The following is a 12500-nucleotide window of genomic DNA, read 5'->3' as shown; positions in this document are numbered from 1 at the left end:
GTGTGTGTGTGTGAATTAGTTAGTGAGTGAGTGTGTGAGTGAGTGAGTGTGTGAGTGAGTGAGTGAGTGAGTGAGTGTGTGAGTGAGTGAGTGTGAGTGAGTGAGTGTGTGTGCGAGTGTGTGAGTGAGTGATTGAGTGAGTGTGTGAGTGTGTGAATGACTGAGTGAGTGAGTGAGTGTGTGTGAGTGAGTGTGTGTGAGTGAGTGAGTGAATGAATGAGTGAGTGTGTGTGTGAGTGAGTGAGTGTGTGAGTGAGTGTGTGTGAGTGAGTGTGTAAGTGAATGAGTGAGTGAGTGAGTGTGTGAGTGAGTGAGAGTGTGAGTGAGTGTGTGAGTGAGTGTGTGAGTGAGTGAGTGAGTGTGTGTGTGAGTGAGTGAGAGTGTGAGAGTGAGTGAATGTGTGTGAGCGAGTGAGTGTGTGTTTGAGTGAGTGAGTGTGTGAGTGAATGAGTGTGTGAGTGAGTGAGTGAGAGAGTGAGTGAGTGAGTGTGTGAGTGAGTGAGTGAGTGTGTGAATGAGTGTGTGAGTGAATGAGTGTGTGTGTGTGAGTGAGTGAGTGTGTGTGAGAGTGAGTGAGTGAGAGAGTGAGTGAGTGTGTGTGAGTGAGTGAGTGATGTATGAGTGAGTGAGTGAGTGTATGAGTGAGAGAGTGAGTGACTGTGTGAGTGAGTGTGTGAGTGAGCGTGTGTGAGTGAGTGAATGAGTGAGTGTGAGTGAGTGAACGAGTCAGTGCGAGTGAGCGTGAGTGAGTGTGAGTAAGTGTGTGAGTGAGTGAGTGAGGGTGTGTGAGTGAGTGTGTGTGAGTGAGTGAGTGTGTGAGTGAGTGAGTGTGTGAGTGAGTGAGTCAGTGAGTGAGTGAGTGAGTGTGTGAGTGAGTGAGTGAGTGTGTGAGTGAGTGAGTGAGTGAGTGAGTGTGTGAGTGAGTGAGCATGTGAGTGAGTGAGTGAATGAGTGAGTGTGAGTGAGTGAGTGTGTGAGAGAATGAGTGAGTGAGTGTGTGTGTTAGTGTGTGTGTGAGTGAGTTAGTGAGTGAGTGTGTGTGTGTGTGAGTTAGTTAGTGAGTGAGTGTGTGAGTGAGTGAGTGTGTGAGTGAGTGAGTGAGTGAGTGTGTGAGTGAGTGTGTGAGTGAGTGAGTGTGTGAATGACTGAGTGAGTGAGTGAGTGAGTGTGTGAGTTTGTGAGTGAGTGTGTGAGTGAGTGAATGAATGAGTGAGTGTGTGTGTGAGTGAGTGTGTGAGTGAGTGAGTGTGAGTGAGTGTGTGAGTGAATGAGTGCGTGATTGAGTGTGTGAGTGAGTTAGTGAGTGAGTGTGTGAGTGAGTGAGTGTGTGAGTGTGTGAGTCAGTGAGTGAGTGAGTGAGTGAGTGAGTATGTGTGTGAGTGTGTGAGTGAGTGATTGAGTGAGTGTGTCAGTGAGTGTGTGAGTGAGTGAGTGTGTGTGTGTGTGGAAGAGTGAGTGAGTGTGTGTGAGTGAGTGAGTGTGAAGGTGAGCGTCTGTTAGTGAGTGAGTGTGTGAGTGAGTGAGTGAGTGTGAGAGTGAGTGAGTGTGAGAGTGAGTGAGTGTGTGTGAGTGAGTGTGTGAGCGAGTGAGTGACTGAGTGAGTGAGTGTGTGAGTGAGTGTGTGATTGAATTAGTGAGTGAGTGAGTGTGTGTGTGAGTGAGTGAGTGACTGTGTGAGTGAGTGAGTGTGAGTGAGTGAGTGTGTGTGTGTGAATGAGTGTGTGAGTGAGTGAGTGAGGGGGTGAGTGAGTGCGTGAGTGAGTGTGTGAGTGAGTTAGTGAGTGAGTGTGTGATTGAATTAGTGAGTGTGTGAGTGACTGTGTGAGTGGGTGTCAGTGAGTGAGTGCGTGTGAGAGTGAGTGAATGTGTGTGAGCGAGTGACTGAGTGAGTGTGTGATTGAATTAGTGAGTGAGTGAGTGCGTGTGTGAGTGAGTGAGTGAGTGTGAGTGAGTGAGTGTGTGTGTGTGAATGAGTGTGTGAGTGAGTGAGTGAGGGAGTGAGTGAGTGAGTGTGTGAGTGAGTTAGTGAGGGAGTGTGTGATTGAATTAGTGAGTGAGTGTGTGAATGTGTGTGAGTGAGTGTGTGAGCGAGCGAGTGACTGAGTGAGTGAGTGTGTGAGTGAGTGTGTGATTGAATTAGTGAGTGAGTGAGTGTGAGTGAGTGTGTGAGTGAATGAGTGCGTGATTGAGTGTGTGAGTGAGTTAGTGAGTGAGTGTGTGAGTGAGTGAGTGTGTGAGTGTGTGAGTCAGTGAGTGAGTGAGTGAGTATGTGTGTGAGTGTGTGAGTGAGTGATTGAGTGAGTGTGTCAGTGAGTGTGTGAGTGAGTGAGTGTGTGTGTGTGTGGAAGAGTGAGTGAGTGTGTGTGAGTGAGTGAGTGTGAAGGTGAGCGTCTGTTAGTGAGTGAGTGTGTGAGTGAGTGAGTGAGTGTGAGAGTGAGTGAGTGTGTGTGAGTGAGTGTGTGAGCGAGTGAGTGACTGAGTGAGTGAGTGTGTGAGTGAGTGTGTGATTGAATTAGTGAGTGAGTGAGTGTGTGTGTGAGTGAGTGAGTGACTGTGTGAGTGAGTGAGTGTGAGTGAGTGAGTGTGTGTGTGTGAATGAGTGTGTGAGTGAGTGAGTGAGGGGGTGAGTGAGTGCGTGAGTGAGTGTGTGAGTGAGTTAGTGAGTGAGTGTGTGATTGAATTAGTGAGTGTGTGAGTGACTGTGTGAGTGGGTGTCAGTGAGTGAGTGCGTGTGAGAGTGAGTGAATGTGTGTGAGCGAGTGACTGAGTGAGTGTGTGATTGAATTAGTGAGTGAGTGAGTGCGTGTGTGAGTGAGTGAGTGAGTGTGAGTGAGTGAGTGTGTGTGTGTGAATGAGTGTGTGAGTGAGTGAGTGAGGGAGTGAGTGAGTGAGTGTGTGAGTGAGTTAGTGAGGGAGTGTGTGATTGAATTAGTGAGTGAGTGTGTGAATGTGTGTGAGTGAGTGTGTGAGCGAGCGAGTGACTGAGTGAGTGAGTGAGTGTGTGAGTGAGTGTGTGATTGAATTAGTGAGTGAGTGAGTGACTGTGTGAGTGAGTGTGAGTGAGTGAGTGTGTGAGTGAGTGAATGTGTGTGAGTGAGTGTGTGAGCGAGTGAGTGACTGAGTGAGTGAGTGTGTGTGAGTGAGTGAGTGTGAGTGAGTAAGTGTGTGTGTGAGTGAGTGAGTGTGTGAATCAGTGAGTGAGTGAGTGAGTGTGTGTGAGTGTGTGAGTGAGTGATTGAGTGAGTGTGTGAGTGTGTGAATGACTGAGTGAGTGAGTGAGTGAGTGTGTGAGTGAGTGAGTGAGTGTGTGTGAGTGAGTGAGTGTGTGTGAGTGAGTGAATGAATGAGTGAGTGTGTGTGTGAGTGAGTGAGTGTGTGAGTAAGTGAGTGTGAGTGAGTGTGTGAGTGAATGAGTGCGTGATTGAGTGTGTGAGTGAGTTAGTGAGTGAGTGTGTGAGTGAGTGTGTGAGTGAGTGAGTGAGTGTGTGTGTGAGTGAGTGAGAGTGTGAGAGTGAGTGAATGTGTGTGAGCGAGTGACTGAGTGAGTGTGTGATTGAATTAGTGAGTGAGTGAGTGCGTGTGTGAGTGAGTGAGTGAGTGTGAGTGAGTGAGTGTGTGTGTGTGAATGAGTGTGTGAGTGAGTGAGTGAGGGAGTGAGTGAGTGAGTGTGTGAGTGAGTTAGTGAGGGAGTGTGTGATTGAATTAGTGAGTGAGTGAGTGCGTGTGTGAGTGAGTGAGTGAGTGTGAGTGAGTGAGTGTGTGTGTGTGAATGAGTGTGTGAGTGAGTGAGTGAGGGAGTGAGTGAGTGAGTGTGTGAGTGAGTTAGTGAGGGAGTGTGTGATTGAATTAGTGAGTGAGTGAGTGACTGTGTGAGTGAGTGTGAGTGAGTGAGTGTGTGAGTGAGTGAATGTGTGTGAGTGAGTGTGTGAGCGAGTGAGTGACTGAGTGAGTGAGTGTGTGTGAGTGAGTGAGTGTGAGTGAGTAAGTGTGTGTGTGAGTGAGTGAGTGTGTGAATCAGTGAGTGAGTGAGTGAGTGTGTGTGTGAGTGTGTGAGTGAGTGATTGAGTGAGTGTGTGAGTGTGTGAATGACTGAGTGAGTGAGTGAGTGAGTGTGTGAGTGAGTGAGTGAGTGTGTGTGAGTGAGTGAGTGTGTGTGAGTGAGTGAACGAGTCAGGGCGAGTGAGCGTGAGTGAGTGTGAGTAAGTGTGTGAGTGAGTGAGTGAGGGTGTGTGAGTGAGTGTGTGTGAGTGAGTGAGTGTGTGAGTGAGTGAGTGTGTGAGTGAGTGAGTCAGTGAGTGAGTGAGTGAGTGTGTGAGTGAGTGAGAGAGTGTGTGAGTGAGTGAGTGAGTGAGTGAGTGTGTGAGTGAGTGAGCATGTGAGTGAGTGAGTGAATGAGTGAGTGTGAGTGAGTGAGTGTGTGAGAGAATGAGTGAGTGAGTGTGTGTGTTAGTGTGTGTGTGAGTGAGTTAGTGAGTGAGTGTGTGAGTGAGTGAGTGTGTGAGTGAGTGAGTGAGTGAGTGTGTGAGTGAGTGTGTGAGTGAGTGAGTGTGTGAATGACTGAGTGAGTGAGTGAGTGAGTGTGTGAGTTTGTGAGTGAGTGTGTGAGTGAGTGAATGAATGAGTGAGTGTGTGTGTGAGTGAGTGTGTGAGTGAGTGAGTGTGAGTGAGTGTGTGAGTGAATGAGTGCGTGATTGAGTGTGTGAGTGAGTTAGTGAGTGAGTGTGTGAGTGAGTGAGTGTGTGAGTGTGTGAGTCAGTGAGTGAGTGAGTGAGTGAGTGAGTATGTGTGTGAGTGTGTGAGTGAGTGATTGAGTGAGTGTGTCAGTGAGTGTGTGAGTGAGTGAGTGTGTGTGTGTGTGGAAGAGTGAGTGAGTGTGTGTGAGTGAGTGAGTGTGAAGGTGAGCGTCTGTTAGTGAGTGAGTGTGTGAGTGAGTGAGTGAGTGTGAGAGTGAGTGAGTGTGTGTGAGTGAGTGTGTGAGCGAGTGAGTGACTGAGTGAGTGAGTGTGTGAGTGAGTGTGTGATTGAATTAGTGAGTGAGTGAGTGTGTGTGTGAGTGAGTGAGTGACTGTGTGAGTGAGTGAGTGTGTGAGTGAGTGTGTGTGTGTGAATGAGTGTGTGAGTGAGTGAGTGAGGGGGTGAGTGAGTGTGTGAGTGAGTGTGTGAGTGAGTTAGTGAGTGAGTGTGTGATTGAATTAGTGAGTGTGTGAGTGACTGTGTGAGTGGGTGTCAGTGAGTGAGTGCGTGTGAGAGTGAGTGAATGTGTGTGAGCGAGTGACTGAGTGAGTGTGTGATTGAATTAGTGAGTGAGTGAGTGCGTGTGTGAGTGAGTGAGTGAGTGTGAGTGAGTGAGTGTGTGTGTGTGAATGAGTGTGTGAGTGAGTGAGTGAGGGAGTGAGTGAGTGAGTGTGTGAGTGAGTTAGTGAGGGAGTGTGTGATTGAATTAGTGAGTGAGTGTGTGAATGTGTGTGAGTGAGTGTGTGAGCGAGCGAGTGACTGAGTGAGTGAGTGAGTGTGTGAGTGAGTGTGTGATTGAATTAGTGAGTGAGTGAGTGACTGTGTGAGTGAGTGTGAGTGAGTGAGTGTGTGAGTGAGTGAATGTGTGTGAGTGAGTGTGTGAGCGAGTGAGTGACTGAGTGAGTGAGTGTGTGTGAGTGAGTGAGTGTGAGTGAGTAAGTGTGTGTGTGAGTGAGTGAGTGTGTGAATCAGTGAGTGAGTGAGTGAGTGTGTGTGTGAGTGTGTGAGTGAGTGATTGAGTGAGTGTGTGAGTGTGTGAATGACTGAGTGAGTGAGTGAGTGAGTGTGTGAGTGAGTGAGTGAGTGTGTGTGAGTGAGTGAGTGTGTGTGTGAGAGTGAGTGAGTGTGTGAGTGAGTGAGTGTGTGAATGACTGAGTGAGTGAGTGAGTGTGTGAGTGAGTGAGTGTGTGTGAGTGAGTGAGTGTGTGTGAGTGAGTGAATGAATGAGTGAGTGTGTGTGTGAGTGAGTGAGTGTGTGAGTAAGTGAGTGTGAGTGAGTGTGTGAGTGAATGAGTGCGTGATTGAGTGTGTGAGTGAGTTAGTGAGTGAGTGTGTGAGTGAGTGTGTGAGTGAGTGAGTGAGTGTGTGTGTGAGTGAGTGAGAGTGTGAGTGAGTGTGTGAGTTTGAGAGTGTGTGAGTGAGTATGTGTTTGAGTGAGTGAGTGTGTGAGTGAGAGAGTGTGTGAGTGAGTGTGTGTTTGAGTGAGTGAGTGAGTGTGTGAGTGAGTTTGTCAGTGAGTGAGTAAGTGAGTGAGAGAGAGAGTGAGTAAGTGAGTGTGTAAGTGAGTGAGTGTGTGAGTGAGTGAGTGTGTGTGTGAGAGTGAGTGAGTGAGAGAGTGAGTGAGTGTGTGTGAGTGTGTGTTTGAGTGAGTGAGTGTGTGTGAGTGAGTGAGTGTGTGAGTGAGTGTGTCAGTGAGTAAGTGAGTGAGAGAGTGAGTGAGTGTGTGAGTGAGTGTGTGAATGAGTGTGTGAGTGAGTGTGTGTGTGAATGAGTGTGTAAGTGAGTGAGTGTGTGTGTGAGGTTGAGTGAGTGTATGTGTGAGAGTGAGTGAGTGTGTGAGTGAGTGAGTGTGTGAATGACTGAGTGAGTGAGTGAGTGTGTGAGTGAGTGAGTGTGTGTGAGTGAGTGAGTGTGTGTGAGTGAGTGAATGAATGAGTGAGTGTGTGTGTGAGTGAGTGAGTGTGTGAGTAAGTGAGTGTGAGTGAGTGTGTGAGTGAATGAGTGCGTGATTGAGTGTGTGAGTGAGTTAGTGAGTGAGTGTGTGTGAGTGAGTGTGTGAGTGAATGAGTGAGTGTGTGAGTGAGTGAGAGTGTGAATGACTGAGTGAGTGAGTGAGTGAGTGAGTGTGTGAGTGAGTGAGTGAGTGTGTGTGAGTGAGTGAGTGTGTGTGTGAGTGAACGAATGAGTGAGTGTGTGTGTGAGTGAGTGTGTGAGTAAGTGAGTGTGAGTGAGTGTGTGAGTGAATGAGTGCGTGATTGAGTGTGTGAGTGAGTTAGTGAGTGAGTGTGTGTGAGTGAGTGTGTGAGTGAATGAGTGAGTGTGTGAGTGAGTGAGAGTGTGAGTGAGTGTGTGAGTGAGAGAGTGTGTGAGTGAGAGAGTGTGTGAGTGAGTGTGTGTTTGAGTGAGTGAGTGAGTGTGTGAGTGAGTTTATCAGTGAGTGAGTAAGTGAGTGAGAGAGAGAGAGTAAGTGAGTGTGTAAGTGAGTGAGTGAGTGAGTGTGTGTGTGAGAGTGAGTGAGTGAGAGAGTGAGTGTGTGTGTGAGTGTGTGTTTGAGTGAGTGAGTGTGTGTGAGTAAGTGAGTGAGTGTGTGTGTCAGTGAGTGAGTGTGTGAGTGAGAGAGTGTGTAGAGTCCGGCCCTGTTTAACTCCGCCCATCAGATGATCCCTCCATCCCAGGACCATCCGAGAGAACCTTCTCTGACCGGTCTCCCATAAAATGATATCTTTCCTGAAATAATAGGTCTCTGGACATCAGATGTGATCTCACCTGGACCCTGTCCACTTGGAACAACACTTCCCCGACTCTTATAATCCACCCCACTCGAGCAGATGCCATAATTTATTTCAGCGGCTGGAGCGGGTTACAGAGAGAGGGAGGGGGTGTAGGGGCTGGAGGGGGTTACAGAGATAGGGAGGTGGTGTAGGGGCTGGAGGGGGTTACAGAGATAGGGAGGGGGTGTAGGGGCTGGAGGGGGTTACAGAGATAGGGAGGGGGTGTAGGGGCTGGAGGGGGTTACAGAGATAGGGAGGGGGTGTAGGGACTGGAGGGGGTTACAGAGATAGGGAGGGGGTGTAGGGACTGGAGGGGGTTACAGAGATAGGGAGGGGGTGTAGGGGCTGGAGGGGGTTACAGAGATAGGGAGGGGGTGTAGGGGCTGGAGGGGGTTACAGAGATAGGGAGGGGGTGTAGGGGCTGGAGGGGGTTACAGAGATAGGGAGGGGGTGTAGGGGCTGGAGGGGGTTACAGAGAGAGGGAGGGTGTGTCGGGGCTGGAGGGGGTTACAGAGATAGGGAGGGGGTGTAGGGGCTGGAGGGGGTTACAGAGAGAGGGAGGGGTGTAGGGGCTGAACGGGGTTACAGAGATAGGGAGGGGGTGTAGGGGCTGGAGGGGGTTACAGAGATAGGGAGGGGGTGTAGGGGCTGGAGGGGGTTACAGAGAGAGGGAGGGTGTGTAGGGGCTGGAGGGGGTTACAGAGATAGGGAGGGGGTGTAGGGGCTGGAGGGGGTTACAGAGATAGGGAGGGGATGTAGGGGCTGGAGGGGGTTACAGAGAGAGGGAGGGGATGTAGGGGCTGGAGGGGGTTACAGAGATAGGGAGGGGGTGTAGGGGCTGAACGGGGTTATAGAGAGAGGGAGGGGGTGTAGGAGCTGAACGGGGTTACAGAGAGAGGGAGGGGGTGTAGGGGCTGGAGGGGGTTACAGAGAGAGGGAGGGGGTGTAGGGGCTGGAGGGGGTTACAGAGATAGGGAGGGGGTGTAGGGGCTGGAGGGGGTTACAGAGATAGGGAGGGGGTGTAGGAGCTGAACGGGGTTACAGAGATAGGGAGGGGTGTAGGGGCTGAACGGGGTTATAGAGAGAGGGAGGGGGTGTAGGAGCTGAACGGGGTTACAGAGAGAGGGAGGGGGTGTAGGGGCTGGAGGGGGTTACAGAGAGAGGGAGGGGGTGTAGGGGCTGGAGGGGGTTACAGAGATAGGGAGGGGTGTAGGGGTTGGAGGAGGTTACAGAGACAGGGAGGGGGTGTAGGGGTTGGAGGGGGTTACAGAGACAGGGAGGGGGTGCAGGGGCTGGAGGAGGTTACAGAGATAGGGAGGGGGTGCAGGGGCTGGAGGGGGTTACAGAGATAGGGAGCGGGTGTAGGGGCTGGACAGTGTTACAGAGAGGGAGGGGGTGTAGGGGGTGACAGGGAGAACCTTCCGGAATACACTCGGGGGGCCTGTGGACTCATTGAAGCTGGGGACCAATCGAGGTTGGGCTGGGAGTGACAGGCCAGGACAGTGCGGAGGAGGGAGAGAGGATTCGATTGGAGTGGGACCTCCAGAATGGCCTGCTCATGTTCCTGCAGGGAATGCAGGGCCTGCGAGTGGGAAGGGGACAAGGAAAGGGGGAAGTGAATCATCAGAAGACGTGACAGAAACAAACCAAGCGAGACACGAGTGGTTGAGAACAGTTTATTGGGAGCTGACGGCAGCGAGCGCTCTCGCCCGTGTCACAGGTCAGTTTGCAGCGATCATCTCCTCAATCCAACCGTTGTAGTTACAGACTTTAACAAATACACTGGGGTGATTTTTCATCGCACACTCGTAGCCCCAGGAGGTGATTCCTTGCAGCTGCCCATCACACACCACTGGACCTCCAGAGTCACCCTGCAGCAGGTTAACGCAGAGCAATATCTCACAGCGAGCAGCAGGCTCCACGCCCACCCACCCTCTCCGTGTCCTCCGCACCCCCAGCGAACGGACGGTCCCCCTGACAGATCGCATTCCAGGCCCAATCCACCCTCAGGGTCACGGTAACTAAAGAGATATTCGCTCAGTGCAGAGGGAGCGCCGCACTGTCGGAGGGTCAGTGCTGAGGGAGTGGGCACTGTCAGAGGGTCAGTGCTGACGGAGTGGGCACTGTCGGAGGGTCAGTGCTGAGGGATTGGGCACTGTCGGAGGGTCAGCGCTGAGCGAGCGTGCACTGTCGGAGGGTCAGTGCTGAGGGAGCGGGCACTGTCGGAGGGTCAGTGCTGAGGGAGTGGGCACTGTCGGAGGGTCAGTGCTGAGGGAGTGGGCACTGTTGGAGGGCGAGTGCTGAGGGAGTGGGCACTGTCGGAGGGTCAGCGCTGAGGGAGCACCACACTTTCAGAGGGTCAGTGCTGAGGGAGTGAGAACTGTCGGAGGGTCAGTGCTGAGGGAGCTGGCACTGTCGGAGGGTCAGTGCTGAGGGAGCACCGCACTGTCGGAGGGTCAGTGCTGAGGGAGTGGGCACTGTCGGAGGGTCAGTGCTGAGGGAGTGGGCACTGTCGGTGGGTCAGTGCTGAGGGAGTGGGCACTGTCGGAGGGTCAGTGCTGAGGGAGCGGGTAGTGTCGGAGGGTCAGTGCTGAGGGAGCACTGCACTGTCGGTGGGTCAGTGCAGAGGGAGTGGGCACTGTCGGAGGGTCAGTGCTGAGGGAGCAGGCACTGTCGGAGGGTCAGTGCTGAGGGAGCACCGCACTGTCGGTGGGTCAGTGCTGAGGGAGCGGGCACTGTCGGAGGGTCAGCGCTGAGGGAATGGGCACTGTCGGAGGGTCAGTGCTGAGGGAGCAGGCACTGTCGGAGGGTCAGTGCTGAGGGAGCACCGCACTGTTGGAGGGTCAGTGCTGAGGGAGCGGGCACTGTCAGAGGGTCAGTGCTGAGGGAGTGGGCACTGTTGGAGGGTCAGTGAGGAGGGATTGGGCACTGTTGGAGGGTCAGTGCTGAGGGAGTGCCGCACTGTTGGAGGGTTAGTGCTGAGGGAGTGCCGCACTGTTGGAGGGTCAGTGCTGAGGGAGAGCCACACTGTCGGAGGGTCAGTGCTGTGGGAGCAGGCACAGTTGGAGGGTTAGTGCTGAGGGAGCGGGCACTGTTGGAGGGTTAGTGCTGAGGGAGAGCCACACTGTTGGAGGGTCAGTGCTGAGGGAGAGCCACACTGTCGGAGGGTCAGTGCTTAGGGAGCACCGCACTGTTGGAGGGTTAGTGCTGAGGGAGCGGGCACTGTCGGAGGGTCAGTGCTGAGGGAGCGGGCACTGTCAGAGGGTCAGTGCTGAGGGAGTGGGCACTGTTGGAGGGTCAGTGCTGAGGGAGCGGGCACTGTCAGAGGGTCAGTGCTGAGGGAGTGGGCACTGTTGGAGGGTTAGTGCTGAGGGAGCGGGCACTGTCGGAGGGTCAGTGCTGAGGGAGCGGGCACTGTCAGAGGGTCAGTGCTGAGGGAGTGGGCACTGTTGGAGGGTTAGTGCTGAGGGAGCGGGCACTGTCGGAGGGTCAGTGCTGAGGGAGCGGGCACTGTGGGAGTGGTCGCTGGTGATGGACCTGTACCTGACATGTGCTCTGTCCTCCTTCCCAGTAGCCAGCGCAGAACATGTTGTTGGTGAAATATGGTGGGTAGGCCTTACGGCAGTCCGCGTCCGGAAGGATTGGCTGGTTGAGGCACTGCAGGACATCAGGATATACCACTGCGGGAATAGGAAATAGGTCAGCACAGCCCGATGGACAGGCAGGCCTCATGCAACTTGCTCAATCTATGTTGTCGATACAGAGATAGGGAGGGGTTGTAGGGGCTGGAGGAAGTTACAGGGATAGGGAGGGGGTTTAGGGGCTGGAGGGGGTTACAGAGATAGGGGGGGAGGGTAGGGGCTGGAGGGAGTTACAGAGATAGGGAGGGGGTGTAGGGGCTTGAGGGGGTTACAGAGATAGGGAGGGGGTGTAGGGGCTGGAGGAGGTTACAGAGATAGGGAGGGGGAGTAGGGGCTGGAGAGGGTTAAAGAGATAGGGAGGGGTGTAGTGGCTGGAGAGGGTTAAAGAGATAGGGAGGGGGTGCAGGGGCTGGAGGGAGTTACAGAGATAGGGAGGGGGTGTAGGGGCTGGAGGGGGTTACAGAGATAGGAAGGGTGTGTAGGGGCTGGAGGAAGTTACAGGGATAGGGAGAGGGTAGAGGGGCTGGAGGGGGTTACAGAGATAGGGAGGGGGTGTAGGGTCTGGAGGGGGTTACAGAGATAGGGAGTGTGTACAGGGGCTGGAGAGGGTTACAGAGATAGGGAGGGGGTGTAGGGGCTGGAGGGAGTTACAGTGACAGGGAGGGGGTGTAGGGACTGGAGGACGTTACAGAGATAGGGAGGGGGTGTAGGGGCCGGAGGATGTTACAGAGATAGGGAGGGGGGTGCGTATCGGGTTGGGTGGGGTGTTACTGGGAAACGGAGGGGGTGTAGGAGTGGGATCGGGTTACAGAGATAGGGAAGCGGTATAGGGGTGGGTGGATTGGTTACTGGGATAGTGAGGGGTTTGTGGGGTGGAAGGCATTACAGGGAGATGGAGAGGGGTTTGAATGTGGAAATAAACAGGTGGAAATCGTGACCACCCTCGACCAGATCCACTGTGGTTGTGTGAACAATATTGTGGGTTAGGTGTGTGGGTTTGTGGAGTTCTGTTGAGTTCGGTCGAGAGTGGGATCGTCCCCCTCGCTGCTGGCAAGTTTCTGTGGGGCTGGGTAGGAATGATTCGGTTTGGGGGCGTCCCGAATCCCCAGGGGAGGTTTCGATCGAGTCAATGAGGGAGAGACTGCTCCCAGGGACAGGAGGGTCAGTCCCCAGAGGGACGTCGACTGAAGGGGTCTGGGTGAAAAAGAGTTGGGGTGGGGGGAGCGGGGCTAGAATTTGTTTCCTGACCTCAGGATGTTACCGCTGCGTCAACGCGAGAGATTCAGCAGAAATTTTCATTTGAGGGCAGGTGGGAAACGGGAAAGGAATTCTGGCCCCCGCATTATGGGAAGGA

At 53.1% G+C, this 12500-nt stretch overlaps 1 protein-coding gene across 1 annotated transcript in view; it reads right to left on the bottom strand.

Annotated features, from left to right (window-relative positions):
- LOC125448454 (uncharacterized) overlaps nt 1-12500 on the bottom strand; it is a 130959-nt gene that overhangs the window by 113394 nt on the left and 5065 nt on the right. The window contains exons 4-5 of the mRNA XM_059641281.1: nt 11049-11185; nt 9236-9376 (exon numbers count right to left, since the gene is read on the bottom strand). Of these exons, the coding sequence (XP_059497264.1) occupies nt 9236-9376; nt 11049-11185 (278 nt within the window). The remainder of the gene's footprint in view (nt 1-9235; nt 9377-11048; nt 11186-12500) is intronic.

The sequence above is a fragment of the Stegostoma tigrinum genome, chromosome 41 (assembly GCF_030684315.1).
Source record: "Stegostoma tigrinum isolate sSteTig4 chromosome 41, sSteTig4.hap1, whole genome shotgun sequence".
NCBI lineage: Eukaryota > Metazoa > Chordata > Chondrichthyes > Orectolobiformes > Stegostomatidae > Stegostoma > Stegostoma tigrinum.
Note: the sequence above shows the minus strand (reverse complement) of the source record. Positions and strands in the feature narration are given on the sequence as shown.